General features: G+C 41.0%; 1 protein-coding gene across 2 annotated transcripts in view; it reads right to left on the bottom strand.

The window, feature by feature from the left end:
• Window positions 1-21,801, bottom strand: part of nalcn (sodium leak channel, non-selective) — a gene marked incomplete at both ends in the record, with an annotated part of 63,689 nt that overhangs the window by 7,868 nt on the left and 34,020 nt on the right. For both annotated transcript variants that reach the window (XM_080038731.1, XM_080038730.1), the window contains 12 exons: window positions 290-394; window positions 1,210-1,377; window positions 2,235-2,366; window positions 2,825-2,945; window positions 3,582-3,638; window positions 3,926-4,048; window positions 4,192-4,283; window positions 4,394-4,463; window positions 4,579-4,680; window positions 6,050-6,123; window positions 6,538-6,679; window positions 7,495-7,631. In XM_080038731.1, the coding sequence (XP_079894857.1) occupies window positions 290-394; window positions 1,210-1,377; window positions 2,235-2,366; window positions 2,825-2,945; window positions 3,582-3,638; window positions 3,926-4,048; window positions 4,192-4,283; window positions 4,394-4,463; window positions 4,579-4,680; window positions 6,050-6,123; window positions 6,538-6,679; window positions 7,495-7,631 (1,323 nt within the window). The remainder of the gene's footprint in view (window positions 1-289; window positions 395-1,209; window positions 1,378-2,234; window positions 2,367-2,824; window positions 2,946-3,581; window positions 3,639-3,925; window positions 4,049-4,191; window positions 4,284-4,393; window positions 4,464-4,578; window positions 4,681-6,049; window positions 6,124-6,537; window positions 6,680-7,494; window positions 7,632-21,801) is intronic.

Consider the following 21,801-nt stretch of genomic DNA (forward strand, 5'->3'; position numbering starts at 1 on the left):
TCAGTGATGTTATAAATATTTGGAACATTAGCTACAATTACAAAGATTATACCCACGCTGTTACAGAAAGAAATGTTCGAGCATCATAGTGTAAAATATCTGTAAGGGTTTTTTTTCTTCATCATAGGCATAGTGACTTCTGTTATAGTAGGATACAAGGAACCACAGGATAATTGATTTGACTGTGGGGAAACCCCTTGTACTGGTTCAGGTTGTGTGTGTCTCTGCGGGTTTTTTTTTTATTGCAGACTGGGTGGTTTATTGAGGAGATAATGTCTCTTGTCCGTACCCGCTTGACGATATGGGGGTCGTTGCACTTGGCGAGCTTTCCGGCAAACAGTTGAACTCCGAAGCTGGCAAATACCAGCATTAGTGTGAGGAGCAGAATGGAAACCTGCGGAGAGAATCAATCCAGAGTGTAAGGACATACAGTTCAACATAATCCAAGCCTGTGAGATTAAAGAGAAAAAGCTTTATAGTGAGACAGCTGCTTATATAGGGACTTCAGCCTGGAAAATCCAAGTCAGGACCCACAGAGAACCAGTAACTACCACAAGCTTTGGATAATATAATAAAATATGCGCTAGAAAAAGCAAAAAGGTTCCAAGAAATGGCTATTAATGCAATAACAACAAGAGCAAAATCCATTAGAGGTGAATACAATGCATTATTTTACATATCCTGGTTGTATTTTTGCATGTTTTAAGCCAGGTAACCATGAATACTTTACTGCCAATTATAACTCAATTCCAAAGCATATTATGGTTATTCACAGCCCTAAAAGCTTTCCCCCCAACATGTTCTTGAGTGCTGTATTCAAGCCCTGTCATTGCAAGCAAATTAGGTCGATGCGCTGAAGTGGAATGCAAACAAATAACTACCTGCCAGATAAGAAATATAAAAGGTAATGGCTTATTTTATCACCACTAAACTGTTAATGTTTTTCTCCTAATTAAGTGGATGCAAGTTAGCAGCAAGATTAAGAAAATGACATGTGTCTGTAGTGCCTATCAAGAGGGATTCACAGGGAATAACATTTTCATATTAATTTAATTACCCTATATAGCACCTTTTTGCTATGGGGCTGAGTAAATGTAATTACCGGTAGTAGTTCACCTCAATATCTCTTGTAAAACTTTTTGAAAATAGTTTTCTCAACACTTTTCTACCAGACACAAGTTGAAATGGTACACTAGCAAATACACCAACCAGGAATATCTCCTTGAATCCTTTGAGAACCTCCCGCACCACCTTCCTCATCTGGGGAACCAGCTTGAAGATCCTGAGCGGACGCAGACAGCGCAGCATCATCAGCAGCTGAGCCCCAGACTCAGGAGGGACGTCAGGAGGCAGCCAGCACAGAAAGATCAGACTCACCTATACAGGAGAAAAACAAGCCTGTGTGAGTGTCCCATTTCCCTATCGCAACCAATACATTCTACTTCAATGCCACTGACTAATAGCAGTGGTGGACAAAGTTCTCAAGTACTAGTGAAAGTTGCCAGGACAAATTTTTTCCAGGTCAAAAGTTAAAGTTCCAGAGTATTGGCTTTTAAAAATCAGTTTGGTTTATTTGAAGCTATAGTACTTACATGATTCTCGTTGTTCTGAGTTTGTACCTTCATAGTTGAATGCACTTACTAGAAGTCGCTTTGGGTCAAAATACTTAAGTATTGAAAAGTACAAAGTGTAAATTTCTGCTAGATACAAGCAAAGGATTAACGTAGGACTTGTGGTTCCAACAAGACAAGGGGATCAAATTGAGAAGTGAAGTGACATGTATTTCACTCAAATTCCAAAGTTATAAAATTACATCTAAAATCATCGTTCATAGTATAATCTTACAATTATGACATTGGAAAACGTATATATACCTCTCAACGTATTTCGGTATTCACTTAGTTGTGAGGAACATAGTTTGTGGCAAGTGCATTTTAGAAAATAAAAACAACAATTCACTTCTAAGCTTTGCTGAGCCTGAAAGTAACAAGTAAAGACAAGCTTCATAGAGACCTAGTGGAGTCAAAAGTTAAATATTTGTCTTTGAAATGTAGTGGAGTGAAAGTCTAAAGTTTCCAAAAAAAAAGCAGAATGTAGTCACGTACATTTAGTTGGTTACTATCCACCACTGAATAATCCATCTTTCGTATAACCTACATGCAAATTAGATGCACATAATTGAGTAATTTTGAGGGCCACCAAACTGTGTGGCCAAACTGTGTGCCATTCCTCACAAGATAGATGAAGATGTCCATGACTCCTCCAAAGTCTCTGATGACAGCAGTGGGCGTGAAGAACAGACCGTCAGCCATTATCTTCAGGTTGAGCTCAATGCTCATGAAGATCACAAACACATACTCCCCGATCTGAAACCAACAAGAGGACGCGGGTGTTACTACGTCTAACCAATCACAACGCATCTGCTGCTCGCTCATTTAAAGGAATAGTTCAAGATTTAACATTTTTAAGCTTTTTGCCTCACTCTCCAGCTCAAGAAACGGTTACAGAAACCATTCCTGTAACTGTGTGCATTGTTTTGATATAGAAATGGTCAGGTTAGCTTAGCTCAACACTGGAAGTCAAGGGGAGCGGGTCAAAAGAAACACTTAACAACATCACTAAATGTTCATGTGTCCTTGTTGGGACTGGTTTATTAACCACGTTATGTTTTGCTTTATATTTGTATCCATCACAATTGCATGCACAGGGTTACAGGGATGGGTTCTGTCGCCTTTTCTTGAGCCGGAGAGTGAGGTAAAAAGCTAAAAATTCAAAATGTTGAACTATTCCTTTAAGCCCCCCGATCCATTTGCTTTTTACCTACCTGCAGTGTGGGGACGTACATGACCCTGGTGAAGGGTGACTCAAACATCATGGAGATGCAGGAGCAGATGGTAACGACGATCATAACCCAGTCCAAATAGGTGACAAGGCCCAGAAGATCGCTGTAGGGACACGGACACGGACACGGACACACACACACACACACACATTAACATAGTTATTTACTTTGGTTTTGAATTTACCCAGAGAAATTGCATATTCCCCGTAAGTAGGTCAGAAGAGCTATTTGGTTTGCAAGCCAGGAAATACTCAGAGATAATTCAAGAGAAAGGGAGGGGGAATGGGGGATATTAATTGAGGAGAGGTATCAGAAAGCGAGAGTGAATAATTCTGTGTGTGTGTGTGTGTGTGTGTGTGTGTGTGTGTGTGTGTGTGTGTGTGTGTGTGTGTGTGTGTGTGTGTGTGTGTGTGTGTGTGTGTGCAGACCAATCTGTTCTACAGCAGGTAGTCAGTATAAAATCCCCCCGACACCAGCAGTATCTGATACAAAGGACCGCTTCTGGCTTTCATAATCAGACCGTGTGCTCGGGCTGAATTACGATCAGGTTGTGTAATGGCTGAGATCTATTTCACAGCTCTTCACTTCACAATCTTCATTCCTTACCACAGTTTTTTTTTTTGAAGGGGAAGCCACAGCGGGCAAAGGCAATTAGACAACAGAATTAAAAGGTATTTCACTGCTGTAGAATGGGCAGATCAATAGGAGAGTGAAGGGATCGATAATTCATCACACTTACTACAGCTGGTGGTATTTGGTGTTCTTCACTGCTCCTGTTATGGGGTCGGTTTTGGATCTATAATTCATACAAACAGAAATAAATTGTCAACATTTTGACAGGAAAAAACAGCTAAATAAAACCATCTAATGAGCAAAAACTCATACAGGGATAATCACCCTGTTTCCTGATATGCTGCGGAATAATCACTGGTAAATTGGTACATGGGTATATGTAAATAGATCAGTGAAAGAGGACCACTGATGTCATGTTCCAATTGTTGAATGCTGAGGTCTAGTTTTTGACCATTCACAGCCAGTGGAGGCATCTTTACAGAGCGTATATGGATATGAGACAGATCTTACGCATTGAAGCGAGCCCGAACGATTGTCCTGCAGAAGTTCCTGAAGCGGTGCTCCCGCCCCACAATGAAGAGAGGTTTATCAAAGTATGGGTGGTTTTCTCTCAATTCTTCCTCCTGGACTTTTCTGATCAGTCAAACAAGCACAGAGAGAGACAGGTAAAATCACCAGTTACTACATAGGTGAAATCAGTGAATGTTGCCCCATTAATATATACTCTTTTTTTTGTCAGCAAATTACTTTAGAGGCATTATAGTGTGAGTGAATACCTTTTCATCTCTGCTTGTTCTTTCTTTTCTTGGATCATCTTGATCTCACTGTCTTCTCTCTGTGCATTGCGATAGCGTACTGTGCTGGAATGCTGGGGAAAAAATTAGGTTAGAAGACAATTAGGTTAGAAGAATAAAATGTCTTATATATTTTAATGAATATGAGTGCAATATTTTGTCAGTATTTGTGTGTGTGTCTCACATCCTGGGTGAGTGTCTCCAGCGACTTCCCACGGCTGATCCTCTGACTAGTGGAACCATGCCTCAGAGATCTGCAGATACAAAGAGCAGACAGGTACAACATTGTAGTGTGTTGGTAGATAAGATTGCACTTGTTCGAAATGTGTGTGTGTCTGTGTGTGTGTGTGTGTGTGTGCGCTGTCAGACCTGCGCTCCTGCCGTATGTGATGCTGTACACTGAGTATGGAGCGTTCTTTGAGTGGCTGGCCTTCAATGGATCCACTTAGCATACGCTGTCTGGTACACGCCCTGGGAAAGACAAACACAAAAAGGTTTATTTCCACTCTCTCTTCATGAGCAATATAATAAGGATTATATTATTATCAGTTGGTCCACCATCTGGCAATCACAACAACAGCTGGATGTGGTCCATATGCCTGCGAAACAAGCTATATTTTTAGCTTTTTTCATTCTGCAAATATAAAAGTGGCGGTCCGGACTGTCATTTTGATATAGGATCCAATCTTTCCATTAGTCAGTGTGTGTGTGTCTGTGTGTGTGTGTGTGTGTGTGTGTGTGTGTGTGTGTGTGTGTGTGTGTGTGTGTGTGTGTGTGTGTGTGTGTGTGTGTGTGTGTGTGTGTGTGTGTGTGTGTGTGTGTGTGTGTGTGTGTGTGCTTTTGCGTGCATGTGTGTCATGTACCAGAACAGAGCTAATGACAGTGGGCACCAGCAGTGTGTGTACTACTTGAATCATTTACAGAGACTGAGTGAGAACTTATTGGCAGTTAAGTAGGCTATGTATGAGTGCCTGCGTTTGATGGACTGCGTTTATGTTTGCATACACTGGTGCGACTGTGATGCCTAATTGTGTGTTTGTGTAGAAGAAGAAGGCAGAGCAGACAGAACGTGTTATGACTGCTGATATGCTGTCTCTCCTTCAGACTGTCTGGATGAGGGAGGGAAAGAGGCCCAGATTGGACATGGTGCCAGCAAGCTAATCTACACTTAGTGCCAGCTCTGCCATGCTGAACAGCAAATTATCCATTTACTTCACTGTGAAAGTAAATGAGTCTGAAGTGGGATTGTGTGTGTGTGTGTGTGTGTGTGTGTGTGTGTGTGTGTGTGTGTGTGTGTGTGTGTGTGTGTGTGTGTGTGTGTGTGTGTGTGTGTGTGTGTGTGTGTGTGTGTGTGTGTGAAGGAGAGAGAAGCATTAACAATACCAGAGTGCTTCTACAGCAGAGCTACATCTAATTTGGCTCACACATTATGAAGACTGGCATGAATTTCGCGACAGTGGATGATGCATACTAAACACATCTTGCCGGGGTCTCCGAGGATGGTGTCAACTCAAAAATGATATGATGTCCTGCTGATTAATAAGTAAAGAACACAAACAACTGAGAGCCATCAGTGGGGAGCTGTTTAAAATTGCAGTCTACAACTGTGGGTTAAAATGGAGCCAGATTTGGTTGTGGAACGCTTTTATGCATCTGGGTCACGTTGTTTCAGAAGGATTCAAACTAACTTTGATTGGAGGAAGTCATACGTTAAGATACAGACATTGAAATGTTAAAACTAAAATGAAACCAAATCCAGCCCAATTTTAACCCTAGATTTCCTCTGACCTCTAAATCACCAACACATTGCTTACTAGGGAGGTGTAGAGATGTGTCTTACCGAAGGATTTTATTGATAGTAGTTTCTTTTTCCAGGAGGTTACGAGCTCGGATACTAAATATTGACCTGCGGAGCTGAGAGAGTCCATAGTGAGAGTCTATTAGTTGGTAGTTTGTTAATTAAGAGTATCATCCAAAAACACACCATACATACAACTGTAAACATTGGGGACAATTTTCTACTGCTACTGCTGCAAAATCTTCTGGATATTTACCAGTAAAAAGTAAGTTATCATAAATGTTGTGTGTGTGTGTGTGTGTGTGTGTGTGTGTGTGTGTGTGTGTGTGTGTGTGTGTGTGTGTGTGCGTGCAGAATTGCCTTTGTGTTATTATCATTTAAAAAATGTTAATACATTCACTACATAAATAAATTAATTAATAATGTTTGTGTGGGAAACAGAGAGAATGTGAGTGTGTAAGTGTGAGTGTGTGTGTGTGTGTGTGTGTGTGTGTGTGTGTGTGTGTGTGTGTGTGTGTGATTGAAAGTACCTTTTGGTCAATATACTTGTTATCTTCAATGGCTGAGCGTTTGGAGTGGTCACAGGAGGATGATGATGCAGAAGGGAGACGCCGGAACAAACAACTGGTGTCCTGCTGCTGACGATCAATGAACTGCTTCATAAAACTCTCCCTAAAGTACACAACGCATAGCAACCACACGCACACACACACACCCACAAACACGTGTGACTGTATTATCATGATTGTAGTATAACATCAAACAACCTTGGCATATATTCCGCTGCAAACTATCTGAGTGAGCCCAGCAGATAGGCTGCAGAAGGGGGATTTCTCGAGGAGTGAAGTACCTAGCTGTGCACTAACCAGCAACTAAATGATCAAATTGATCATGAGGTCCACTGTGTTGGACACAGTTCAGCTCACTTGCCAGAAACTGCTATCCTGCCCAACACCGCATGAAATACAAGAGGAGTTTCAGAGAGGGAGAATATTGTTGGTAACTGTCAGGAGCCAGGCTGAAACCCTTTTTCTCTGCAACTTTACATCTTGTCAGTAATGTTAAAAAGTACATGGGAAATGGTGGCAACATTAAAAGGTTTTACATCTGTAGTGCACGTTGTTGTGCGGTTATCACTTTTCCACACCTCGATTTTCTGCTTGAATGTTGTGGATATTGTTGACCATTTTGTCCCAGTTTCGCACATTTTTGACAGCCTAGTTTTCTTTTTCCTTAAATTACTAATGTGTGCTTGAAACATAAAGTGGTTCATTAAGTATTTGCAAAAAAATCCCCCCCAAAAAAATGAAGTTGGATCTTGAAAGAGCAATTTATCTTTTTTTTTTAAATGGCTGGAGATCCCACTACAGAGTTTAACTGCATCATGATTCTTAGCAGCAAACAGAAATCTAGGTCTACAAACAAAATACTGTATATACTGTATGAATTAACTCAGTGTGTGTGTGTGTATGCCTACGACTATATACCTGATCCTGGGCACGGTGAAATCAGATGGGAGCTTGGAGATCTTCACCATCTGTGGTCTGTTGGGGAACTTTTCAAAGATCCTGAGTCGAAGGGGGAGCTTCTCTTTGGTGTCAGCGTTGGCTTCACTTTGCTTGAGCTAAAGAAGGGAGCAAGAAAACTGGTTCAAGCGAAAAATTGAAAGAGCAAGACAAGATATAGTGAAATGGGAAAGTCAGCCACGTGACGAGAATGAAGCAGAGGAGGAAATCGGAAAATAAGGGGGAAAAAGGACACTGCTACTGTAGTTTTGGGTGTGGAAAGTGGAGGGATTTTGGAGAAATGCAAGACATCACCCTTGGCCTGAGATAAGCCTGGTATTTGCAATAGAAAACTGTGAAATGCAGAGGATTTTTTATTTATTTAATTTTGATCAAGGTCTTAAGAGTGCAGCTTTAGGGTTCTGCCTGATGATGGCAGCAACACACTTACCAAAAACACTTGTGCACACACACACACAACATACATTACATTATGGAAAACAACATTTAGGACGAGATCCCACTTACGTTTAGAAATAAAGAATGGAGAAGGCAACAAAAGAAAAAGAAAATTGTTAATTTGGAGTGGTTAATGGAGAAAATAAAAAAGGTATAGAGGCAGTTAGAATAGACCTGAACACTGTGGGGCACACTGGCAAAAATAAAAATAAAAAAATTACAAAGAAAATGGAACCAATTATTTCTATTTAATTACATATGTGGGAGGCTGATTGAAATTCCCCCGTAGGTACTGTATGTCTGGGTGCCTGGAGATATCCTCCCCGATGCATTGCAGATTAGTGCCTGGAAGAAGGGCATAACTGAATTTGGAACAATGGTGAATGGTGGTCGCTTGTCATTCAGAGCAGGTAACCACTGTGTGAAACATATTGACTTGGCTTGGTGAATGTATCTCTGTCGCTCATGATGTTTGTCTGTCTTTTTGTCAATGAAATGGTCCCTTCATGACACTCAAATGTATTGGTATTTCTGTCAAGACTCGAATTTGGGAGCCTCTTTTTTACCCCGAGTGGGTGAGTGGTGATTGGCATATACAGTGAAGACAGAATAATACAGCAGGTTTTGCTTGCATAGGCTTTCTGTCTATATGCTGTCTCCCAAGATAGACGAGGGATGAAAAGAGGCAGAGAATGAGGAAAACAGAGCTTGGGACCGAAACAAGTAGAAGAGAAAAGAAAAAAAAACATGCATGAAATACGTATATGGGACAATAAGCACGAGACAAAACTTAAAGAATGATTACAAATTGTGGATCCAGTATGCCTAAAGCGATAAACAATGCCGTATACGCTTCAGCGGTATTGAATTTAAAATAAAAAAATGTGTCGAGCTCAACAGTGGGCTTCTTTTCTGGTGCTGCAGTTTTCTGGGTGAAACTCGGAGAGAAAGTGCTGCAGTCATCTGAAAAAGTAACCTACACATTTGGTAGCAGAATTAACCAGCGAAAAAAAACCACATACAAACAAGAAAGTCCAGGGGAAAAAAAAGCACGCACACAAAACACAAAGTGAAGAATTAATATGGACCATACTGTTCCCAACGGTCCTAATCAACTGGGGCCAACTCAGCGAGATGTACACTTTAAGCAAGGCTCTATAGGCCCTTATCTGCAGCACAATCTCAACACAGCAACATTTCTGTGTCATGTCCTTACTCTCCCTTTTTCCACCTAAAAGGGATTTGTTTTTTCATTATCAAACTGAGCATCTACCCCAGATCTTTTTATATAAGACTGTCTTAGTTTTTAAATTCAGATTCTAGTCATTGCCTCCTTGCCTCACTGATCTACTATTCTTCTCTCCTTTCTATTTTCCCCCCAACAAATTGAAAAGACAGCTGCAAGGAAGAGGAACAGGCATTCAAAAAGAAATGCCATTAAAATCCTTTCTCATAAATAGACTAGTTGGGTGAGTGATGCACACTTATTCAAGTGCGTCAATCCATCTGCTTATTTATCTATATGCTGCGTCTGGGGACCCACCTACTTTGAAAATGAATAAGCAAGGGGTGCAGCGAATTTAATTTCAATTTAGCCTTGGAAAAACTAATCAGAATCCACCCCACCATCAACAATTTAGATGATTGTATTTGGGGAAGTGCTATGATGCCTTTACAGCACAACGGATAATGTCCAGGAGACTAATGTCAGGAGAAGTGTTTGTCAGCTACAGCACTAAACATACAGATTCCTTAATGAATGGAGGTGATGTATAAGGATGTCCTGTGAATAAATGCAGTGGTAAGTTGCAATACATCACTATTGACTGCACATGCATATTGGGCCATCTGTGTGATCAATACATATGATCAATAAATAGGATCAATAAAGCCCAAATCAATCAACACAGCTCAAGAACAGAGCACTTACAAGCAACATCTATCTTATATTAATAATTGGTTTTACTTGTTCCTGTATCTTAGAAGAGGAACAGCTACCCATTTCGGTATTTCAATGCACCTGCCATTTTTCTTTCTGTCAGTGAATGTAGAATATAATCCATATTTTCTAATCAACAATGGATAACATGACACCTTCGTGACAGGTATTGCGTGCAGTAATGAACCCACAGAGATTTATCAATTGATGCCACAATTCCCCACAGCTTTATGGAAAATCTTAGCCTCCTTAAAGGGATAGTTCCGTATTTTTTGTGTAGGGTTGTATGAGGTAGGCTACTTGTGCATAGTTACTCTGTTACCTTGGAGATGGCGGTCAGCGCAGTCATTATAAGGAGTTTGGGAGAGACATCGCTGTAGCAGAAGACAGTATTGCACTATTGCAAATGGGGCAAGCAGAACAACTTTTTTTTTTTTTTCGCCATATAAATGCTTATCTACCGGCACAAGTTGGTGTGGTAATATATGGCCCGAACTACCCTTGAAAAAAGTGCAAAACCAAAGGTTAAAGTGATGTTTCCCCCAAGCTTTTTTAAAACAACTGCACTGACCGCCATCTCCATGAGATAAAAGACTAACTATGCACAAGTACCTCATACAACCCCACTTCAAAAATACTGAACTATCCCTTTAAGTGAATTGTATGACCACTCTCATCGGGCAAAGAGGCTCACCTGTAAATCCGTACATGTTTGTGTAGCTGAGAAAAAAAAACGTCTCTGTGTGTCTCATTATGTCACAGGGGATGGTTCATAAATCAAAACTGCTGCTTCGCTTGTCACAGATGAGATTTAGTGTATGGTGGTGTAACAATGGAGCCGAGACTAATGTGTTTTGCCTTGAGATCCATTCAGGTGACCTGCCGCTGCTTCCCCCTCCATTGAAGCCAATTTCAGGCTCGGCTAAGCTGGGGAGCTTTCCGTCCGGGATTTCCGCAGCTTTTTCTCACCAACGCCGAGAAAGAGGATGAAAAAACTAATGCTGACCATTAGCATTAGGCCCGTCATAGCCATAGTTCAGTGGGGGGCATTGAGGGGGTGAGGGGAGATAAAGTAGTCAGCATCAAAATGGCCTCAAATAAGCCGTTGTACAGTCTTATACAGTATGGAGAAAAAGCAAGAAAACGCTCCTCTTTTTAAGGGACAAAGCATTAAAACTGGCCTGCATTATGACAATATGTACAAGCATTGGATATACTTTATACATATCTCCATACGATATGTAGGCTTTCAGACAAGATGCACAAGCTGTCATGACAGCTTTACTACACAGCTGCAGGACCAGCTAAGTTCAATCTAAGGCAGCTCCATGCTGATAGCATGATGACAACTTCACTTAACAGAATGACTAACCCACCTGGAGACTGGGCCCTTTGTCTGTTTAATACATGCAAACCTTAAAAATATTTCACTTTCAAACTGACCTGGAAGTAGGCAAACAAGACACTGCTGCCAATTGGAACAAGGAGAAAATGTTAAATATTAACCATGAACAACTTGAATATCACTGATATGCCAGAACAAAAAATAAATAACATTCAAAATCTTTAATCTTACTCAAGCATGTTGGTCAGTTCAGCATGAGCATTCATAAAAAGTACAAGCACTGGTTATTGTCTCTGAATTCTGCTTTTATCTCCCTTTAACTCCCTGACCAGTCCCTCGGAGGCACATGCACACATAGAGTATCAGTGAGACTAGCCAATTAAACAATGGGGAACTGTTCAACAGCCGCCTACACCACTGCTGCTGCCCACTCACACCCCCGAGCGCCCGTGGGTGGATGTACGTTGTAGTCATCTGCATTTTACCATTCAAACATCGGAGCTTGCCATTCACCAACAACACTAGACAACAGCTGTGCATGTGTGAAAACGTGTGTATGTGTCATCACAGACTGCACATTTCGTATTAGAACAACAACAAAGCCTTGCTTTCTGTGTAATCAATCATTCAGCATGGCATGTACTATATCTGTGTTTCTCTCTTCTGCTGTAAACTTGCATTCCCTTGACAATCAATCATCATCTTCAAAAAATTAAAAAAAGTATACATAGGAATCCGAACACGTGTGGTCCCTGTCACCTCTTCCCTCCCAGTGTTGATTGGCTTTTACACTCAGGGGTGAGAGAGATGAGGGCGAGTTAGCAGGGTCACCCTCTCATCTCATTAGCTGGGTAATGAGCCCTGCTGAGGCGCTCCTGTAAAACAGCTTGGCAGACACCATTGCTTTCTTATATCAAACATCTATATCCCAAACTATGTATCTGTGTGCCTTTGGGTTCATGAACTTGGCTTAGTCATTCTCTTCCTCCTTCCCAATGCTCCCTGGCTGTCTTAACTCTACACTATCAATATGACAAATAAAGTCATCCTAAAAAGAACTCGTAATTCAAGGGTCATTTAATTAAATTATGCTAACAGCACTGCAGGCAATAGTTACTTTAATCCGTGTGGACATTTACTATCATTCGGAGCTAAGCAGTAAAATGCAACTGTGCTCTTTGTAAATTGTCACTATCGGGTCAATAACTTAAAATGGACTTTGAGTGTAAAACTTGAGAACATAAATGAGTCCAAATTAAATGGCGGCTTTATATTCCAAAGTATATTTTTTTTCCCCAATCATGGTTTCCCATTTGCAGGAATGTTATTCTAAAAAAAATACAATCCGAGCTGTGTCTGATTATTATGTAGATACAGTCAAGAAAAAAACGTGCAAAAACAACTAAAGTAATAATTTGTACTACTTCAAAATAGTTTTAAACACAGGTGGTTGTGACTGTGTTCGATAAGTATGTGTTCGATAAGTATGTGTCCGTGTGTGTGTGTCCGTGTGTGTGTGTGTGTGTGTGTGTGTGTGCGTGTGTGTTCATTTTAGAACATGGCAGGGACACAGCGCCTTGAGTGTTTTTCAATAAAATTCTGAAGGTGACATTCAAAAAGATAAGAACACATTGTACTGGGATTCTCAAAGGGGCACCACTCTCGTCTTTTCTTCTCCGCACCCTCCGTCTTTCTCGCCTTTCTTCTCCTCCACTAAATCCCCAAATAAGACCTTGGTCCATTAAATCACGTAAATGGAGGACAGGGCTTTTAGTTTAATTCATAAATAATGAAATCCTTGGTGCGAAGCCATAATACAATCGCCCCCGTAACTCATTTGATCAAACTGAATTCTCCTTAACAAAATGTATATTCAATGCTGAGTGCCATCTGAAATATGGCGGCTTTGGCACGGAGCAGAGAGAGAGAGAGGGGGGAGAGAGAGCGAGAGAGAGAGAGAGAAAGAGTGAGAGAAAGCGAGAGAGAGAGAGAGCAGACAATGCACATGTACAAACACGCCACCCTCATATGTACACACATACACGCGCATAGATCAATATTGAAAAGATTCCGTTGTGATTTGGAGAGAAGAGCCCTTATCGTGCCACTGTTGCCACGGTGACACTGTCACAGCTGTGGAACAGTGACTGCTCCTAAAGCTCATTTACACCCAAAGCAAACATCCCTCTTCAGTCTGGGCCTGCTCTCCCTCCCCACCACCTCCCTCCTCATTGTCTTTTTCATCTCACAGTCAAGGGTGGATTGTACCCGCGTTCAACTGACAAACGTGGAATGCAAAGACCACACACACTGTCGCCGCCATGTTTCTCTCTACACGCCAACCTTGACAAGCCTGACACACAGACATCTGATTTCCTCTTTTGTTAGATCACAGCCTCTGTCTGTAGTCTGAGGAACTCCCCGCAATGCTACTTTAAAGCCCTTGTAAATCTGTAAAGTCAATGAATGATATCAAAGTTGCATGGAACTAACTCCCAAAATGACATAATTAGAACTATTTTGTGGATTTGGATTAACAGGGGCTTTAAGGATGTTCCCTCACAATACTGTCTGTTAAACTGATAATATATTTGTGATTTGAAAGTCATTCACCATTATACATTATACCATGTAAACCTCTGCGGTATAAAGAGATGCAAAACCATTCACACACACACACACACACACACGTGTCTGTACCAGTCATATATCCTTATGACTTGTAATTCAAATTCATTTGCACTTGTGGGCTTTGCAGTAGCTAGATGGCAGTATGGTTAGATGGTAGAGACTATGAGGCAGAACAGTCTGCTTTATCATCTCTGTAGCTTTTAACAGAACCTTACAGGGTCTGATAATCATGGATCTAATATTTACCACAATTATCCTTGGTGTGTGCAGGGGGAAATCCTTTCCCAAGGCCACCGAGGGTCTGGCTCTACAGTAACAAAAGGCCAGAGGCTACGAGGTACAAAAAAAAGAACAGAGCACACAGCACAGCAGATCCAATCACAACAGCTTAAGAGATGACTAGGAGCGTGGCCGGGAATGAAAAGGAATGCATTACTGGGAGTGTCCTCTCATGAACCAAAATTTGGAAATGGTTCTGCTTTGATTGCTTCATCTTTCTTTAGCGTTATAATTCAGCTTAAACTTTACTGGAAAGGGTAAAACATATGGATAATGGTACGCTACTTAACAGTTTAAAAAACAGATATTGGGTTTGTTGGCCAATATACATACCAATGGAGGTCAGCAAGAACAAGACATTCAGCCGATGTGAAGTGTCTCTTTATAGAATTGTGATCAAGACTCTGTGGGTTTATCTTTAAGGTGAATAATGCTTAATGGTGGACAGACAAGGTCATATTTGACTATTTGTGAAACATTTCTGCACATTGAAGTGCTCCAATTTGTTGTCATGCAATCATTCAACCTCAAGACACACGTACATTGAAATTATATCACACAGGTCCTCATTTTAGTTACACACTGAGGACATAGGCAACAGAGTGGAAACCCATTACTGTGCCCTTAGAGCATGTTTGTCCTTTACAAGCTGAACACACTACAGCTATATCCTCTAAACTCTGTTCATAACAATCTGGCAGACTCTGACGGACAGTAACAGGGCCGGCGGTAGCCAGGGGCAAGGGTGGGCTGTGCCCACCCAATCAAAATTGTTTTTTTTAGGTGGAAGTCCAGACCCACTATCGGACAGACCTGGGGCCGGTTTTCCGATAATGTCCTCTCTTAGCGTGCTACGAAGACTCCTACGTTATGACTTACCAAAGTTGTTTACCTCTGTAGTCGTGGTTCCCGAACTGTCTCTTAGGAGAACCACTCCTTATGTCGCTCGTAGACGGCGCTGTCCAGCAAGAAAGTGCTGAAAAGAGATCGATTTTATATTTCATGCTCATTTCATGAGCTATATCAATTAAAACAGACGGCCAAAACAGTGTCCAAATGTGTGTCTAAATTTTTTCACACGTTTACATGTTTTGAGGCGGAGAATCCGACACACTCTGCCCGTCTGCTGTCAGCTGAGCCGGACGAGCCACGGTGTGGAACACAGTGCGGAGGTTCTAGTGTTAACCACGGTCGAACATACTACCATTGCCTAGAAAATATAGAAACAGCGGAGGAGATTAAGATTGTTTCCAGCAATTATTTTCTTCATGAATGACTTTAAACCATTGGTGAAACACAACACTGGCAATGTGGCAGTTCCATGCGCAACAGGGATGTCACTCGTGTCCGTTTTACGCATGGTGCTTTAACGGAAGGAAATGTGGAGGTCTGAATCTCTGGCGATGCCACAGCGATTGCAGGAACTTTCACTTGAGTCATTAAACTAATACATCATCTGACTGTATTTCATATCAAAGGGACACAGCGATGACTGTATTTAACTGATAGAAACGATCCGACCGTAGGCCTATAGGCTAGTATATCACGTAAGTATTTTCATATTGACGGACATCGCATCCATTCAGTTAATGCTGATTGTCAAGTCAGTTAGATGACTAAAAAGTACTTGTTCATATAGTTTGAACACTTTGTGAATCAAAGTGAATGGTATAGGCTACACTATATACAGATGGATAGTTTTTAACAGTTTGTTATTAAATACAGTCATCGCTGTGTCTGCTTGATATGAAATACAGTCAGATTTATTAGTTTATTGACACAAGTGAGAGTGCCTGCGATCGCTGTGGTATCGCCAGAGACACTGACCCCCACATTTCCTTCCGTTGGACACTAGAAGCACGAAAGAGATTCGTAGCAAAGAACGTTTTCGGGAAACAGGCGAAATGTTAAGTAGGAACTCTACGTAGGGGTTACGCTTGACGTAGTGTTAAGAAGGCTCTAACAAGGCTTCAGGAAACCGGCCCCTGTTCATTCGCTGTCCAAGAAAATGTCAAATAAAATTCAGACAATTAATTAATACTAAAGAATATACCATTACCATGCATTGCTTCTAATTGTATTATTGGGTGGGCAGGACAGCCTGCCTCCAAGTTACCCACCCGCTTATAGTGGTCACTGGTCAGCAGAGCCGGCCCGAGGCATAAGCGAAATAAGCGGTTGCTTAGGGTCCCGACTGCCAGGGCCCCCCCCCCAATTTTTTTAAAAATTGAGTTTATGTGTTTGATATCAACATCATATTATGTAAATTTAAATTATCATACAATAAAAGGAATACCCCCGGACCTGCATATTGTGTTTCACAGTAAATGTGCCAAAAATCAGACGCAGAGATCTTAGAGGGGAAAAAAAATCTGCTCACGCGCTCAGCGCGCACTCGCATCTTCGGTCTCTTTGCCCAGTGTGCCCACCTAAAATTTCTACCAGCCCACCCTAATCAAACTGTCTAGAACCGGGCCTGGACAGTAAGAGGAAATGTCAAAGGACAGAGGAAGAGAGGTCTTAAAGCTCATTTTGCAAAGGATTCAAATGTCAGTTTGTCTCCATGCATTATGAAAACAGACTGTACAAATGAAGGCAAGGTAGCCATACTTTGAGCTTTTCTCGCTCTCTCTGCCTTCTATTTTTTTACTTGCACAATATCCAAAATGTGTTCCTCCTCACGACTCCTCTACCACCTAGCCTGAGGACCTGTTTGATTGGAAGACATTTTCCACTTTCACACAAACACACATATAAATGCTAAACATTTGTGTATACACACACACAGATTTGTCACCAATGACAATTCCTTCCCATACAGACACACATTATTATCATCGCCATCATCACTGCCCTTGGGGGTAAACACTGTTTTTCTATTTGGTTGCTACCGTATCTGACAGCATAGGATAAACATTTTCCCCTTTTCCCTGCCCCTCCCCTTGGTCCTGCACACATTACTCAGTGGGCAGCGATGATTTGTCATGTGGCGATGGCCCATCAATCTCTCACATCATAATGCCTATCGACCTGTGACACCATAGATGAAGGTACAGGAGCAACAACAGGCAGCAGCGACATCATCCAATAGACAAATTCCTTTTTTTTAAATCACATGCAGCTATTGGCCCATTCTTGTTGTCTTCCTCTGACTGAAAAAAAACCCAGGTGCTTCTGGTGGCACGTTCACATGTTAGAATGTATGCCCATTACAGTCTGTGAATTTGCAATGACTGGCAACTGAGGTTGAATTGTATTTCGAAACAAACAAATAAATAAAAGGAAATTATTTTTAAAGCAGTCAGTGGATTATTAATATTTAGAAAAGATTAAAGGGTTAAATATTCTATATATGGAATTCCATTAATGGTTTCTTCAAAATTGCTCTATAGCATATATAACTCACTGCCATTCCTAGTCAGTTAATTATCCAAATGATTCAGAAACACAGCTGAAAAGCCTGTTCTGTGGATATTCACTGTCCCTAAATGTACAAAAGAATGAAATAGATGTTTATGTTTCCTGCCCAATACTCTCCTCTCCCAATTTAATGATGCAGCTTTTAATAATGTAAAATAACAACAATGCAACACATTTTGAATAGCAGATTAGTGGAATAATTAGCATAAGCTAGCAGGTAATACTGGGTAGGGTTGTATTACTACGCAGCAATCACACAGACATAGAAATAAAAAAATCCCCAAAGCCTGTGTTCTATTTAGTCCCACATTAGCATCACCTACCTTCATATGTGGCAGTGTGATTATTGACTGTTATCATGCAAATGTGTGTGTGTGTGTGTGTGTGTGTGTGTGTGTGTGTGTGAACGATTGTGCGTGGGGGAGTGTCTACTTCCTCCCTTCACGTCTGGTTTCATCTGCTGTCTACCTTTCTCTTGTCCCAGGCTTCATTTCATTTAAAAATTCTAACAAACTAATTTCACGCAGTAAATGCATTATCCTAATCAACACTGATGAGTGAAGCATGCACTGGCGAACAAATGCATATGTCTATGTATGTGCCCGCTCACAAATGTGTGTGTATGCGTACGAGTGTGCCGTTATACCATAATATCTGGCACTGCTGAGCTCCTGGCTAATCAGTTTGGTGGAATAAACTGGCCGTTCATTAGCCGTATCCCTGCTTTCTCTCACTTTTCTAATTATAATGGCCAATCTTAATGTGCACATACTCGTGTGTGTGTGTGTGTGTGTGTGTGTGTGTGTGTGTGTGTGTGTGTGTGTGTGTGTGTGTGTGTGTGTGTGTGTGTTCCAGCAAACAATCCTCATTCCTGCTCTCAGGCTGGGATTACAATGCATGGATTCAGAACTCTTTCAATTTGCCAACAGCTCAAGTCACACAACATTAAAGCAACCCAATATTAAGAGCATAGCAAGCTAACAGTGATCTGCTTGATCAATGTGTGACTACCCACAAGCCTTCTGCTTCTCCTGGCGATTCAAACATTGACTCTGATGAACCAAATCAAGACAAATGGTCTGTCCAGGTTGACAGATGCAAGTCATTCCCGTGAAAGGCTGGGCTGCGAACAGCATATGATGATGAATGTTTTAGCTACATGCCTTATTGATGATGTCATTATCAAATCAGCAGCATGGATGGACACAGAAGTGTTGACGCTTCACACACTCACACCTGGCTATGTCTACAGTCTGACAAAATGTGCATATATACGGATGGAGTGGCAGGTGGAAAAGTAAAGGCAGCCCTTCACATCATGATGACGACCAAAACCTGTTGCCAGGTAACTCGATCCATGCCGACCTGCTTTATTAACGCTCCACTGGGCACAGATGTTGGTTATAATGGAGCGGATATTTGCGTGTGGGTGGGAGTTTTACAGATATTGGCATTTTAACCAGCCAAATGCATGAAGGCGAGAGAATAAAGCTTATGTCTTGCAGGGCTCGTGAAAATGTTGCAGTCTTTCACATTTGCGTTCACAGAGGAGCTTACAACATTAGTTCCATTCACAGCTCTGATTCATGAGGTCATTGTGGAGGTCAGACGGACTGTTTGGCCTCTCAGGTTTCTATTTACTTATGTATTGTGAACCACAGGTATTTCCCTATCTATATTCACTGACTGACACTGCGGTAACATACTCACAGGGCTGTTTTAAAGAGGATCGGCTAACCTTGTCTGCTTGAAAGTGAAATTTACTATAAGGATAGGTCATCACAATTTTGTCTGACTGAACAGCATTGTTAATCTACCCATACAGAAAGAGTAAACTGGATGTAAAATGGATTTCATAAAGCATGACATTGGCTGATGAATGGTTGACCATCATGCCATGGTGCATAAGTGGCTGTGCAGGCAGGCCAAAACGCTTACATCTTATCTGCACATGTACATTTTCATTTCAGTGTGACAACACACACAAATCAGACACACCTGCAACCACACACATCTTGTGTGCTTGAACAGAAGCAAAAATACAAAGTCGACAAAGGGGAGATGACATGTGTGACTGGTTTTCCAACTGATATTTGTGACACACAATGGAGCATGACGAGGAATGGTATGTTAAAGCAAGATACACTGTCTGTCATCAGCTACTTTCAAAAACAACATATTCTCAAACAATATAGCAACTGATTTAATGTTCAGTAAGTGACAGCAAGCACGGCTGTGAGCAGCTCACTTTAACACTTTAGCCAATAATTGCTACTAATTAAATGCCACCAACAATGCAACTGCATTAGTTATTCCCTGTTACCGTCAACTTGTGCATATAACCTGCCGCTTTCCATCTAAAAGCAGACAGACAGACAGACATACACACACACACACACAGACGCACACACACACACACACAAAGACAGACACGTATTGAACCTCATCTAATACCAAAACGAAATTATACGCTTTGCATGAAAACACTCTTTGAATATCATTCAGCTTCAATTTGTTGTTCCATTATTTCCAATTAATTTGAACACATCAATTGTCTGTGTGTTCAACCAACTGTGAAAAAGAAAGGATTAAAAATGTCTCCGTGAAGTGAACACACGCATCCTCCCGTGTATCAAAATCTCACTCGAAATATTGATTGATATCCATTCCATTCCCATAACAGCCACTGAAACAAAAGAGTTATTGAGCTGAAAAAAAATGTATTTTACTATTTGGAAATACAATTTTTTCATTCTGGTATAATTTTTTTTTTCAAGAGCTTGCCTTTGATACTCAAGACATGACAAATGAATATTACCCACTACATGAAGTAATGTTCATACACAGTAAACAAACATGAGCCATTGCATGCTATGAAATTGGCTCCTCATCCGCCACAGCCAAATGTATGTATTTGTTATGGATAGGTTGGTTATGTCATTGGGCTCCTGCCAAATGTTTTGCGGAAGCCTTTTGTGCAAGAGCAATCACAATCTATGGTCTATTTATAGTCGGACTCATGGCATCCGTGATTGAAGCACCTGTAAAATAGGCAATTTTACAGTCACTGCGCCTAATCACTCAGCTGTGGGTGGGAAAATAACCTGCCCAGGCAAGCTGAGACCTGACAGACAGCTACGAGTGTGTGTTTGTGTGCGCAACCCTGTTCATGTTTGTGAGCTCATAGATTGAGTCATTTATGTAAATGTACAAAAACATGCTACAAAAAGAAACAGAAACCGAGCAGGGGATCTAATTTTAGCAATTTATCTATGACCACTTAAAAACCAATGTCCCTATAGAAAATCGCCTGCAATCACACTTCATTTGCACGACAGGACTGGCTTATTAAAGTTCTCCTGGTGAGAATCGCTTAGCATGGAGTCCTCTGTGTGTGTATGTGGGTGTTTGTGTGTGTGTGTGTGTGTGTGAGCTTTTTCACAGCACATTGTTTTTTCTTTTTTAAAGTTGATTGCGGCACTCACTCAGCCCTTCAGAGAAAAGCTTCGAAAAAGATGAGAATGAAGAAATTACCCGCGACCAGTCCCACATGAGGGCACATATTACAGTTGTACATCCTTGTCACTTTTTCCAGGGTCGCAATATAAAGTGCTCAGTTTTAAAATAGAATAGAGGATAAAAGGACAAGTAGAAATGGCAAGCAGAAGACAAAAATGAGGAATTGAAATGTTACATGATCACTCTTGTTATTCTTGCCATATGCTTATATGGCTTTTGAAAGAACAGTTTGGTCAACTGATTCAAACATTATGTGAGACAGAAAACTGAGCTCTCGCTGATTCTGTACACCCTCAAAAAGCTATATTGCAGTGTTTTACCAAGTTGCCAAGCATACGAAGTGGCACAAGTATGGAAATGGAGTTCAATGTAATCACTCAACCTTTTCTCTGTGTGTGAACATTGGAATGGTTTATGAGAGTTCCCACTTGGTGTGTACTCGCCACATCAATCCCTCCAGAAATACAAAAAACTATTTTGGCTTCCAATTCACATCAACCAGCACTCTGGAAATGGTCAGATGTATAGAGAGTATGTACTGCAACATATTGAAACACTTCAAAAGGAACTCTTGAGGCCATATTGTCTTTATATGGGAGGTTTTCCTAGTCTGTTCTTTTCAAAATGAGTGAAGTACTTTGCTTTGCACTTTGTTTCGGTATAAAGAAAGCCAAATTAAAGATATGTGGATTGTTAA

Source organism: Ammodytes marinus (assembly GCF_949987685.1).
Source record: "Ammodytes marinus genome assembly, chromosome: 12".
Taxonomy (NCBI): Eukaryota; Metazoa; Chordata; class Actinopteri; order Uranoscopiformes; family Ammodytidae; genus Ammodytes; species Ammodytes marinus.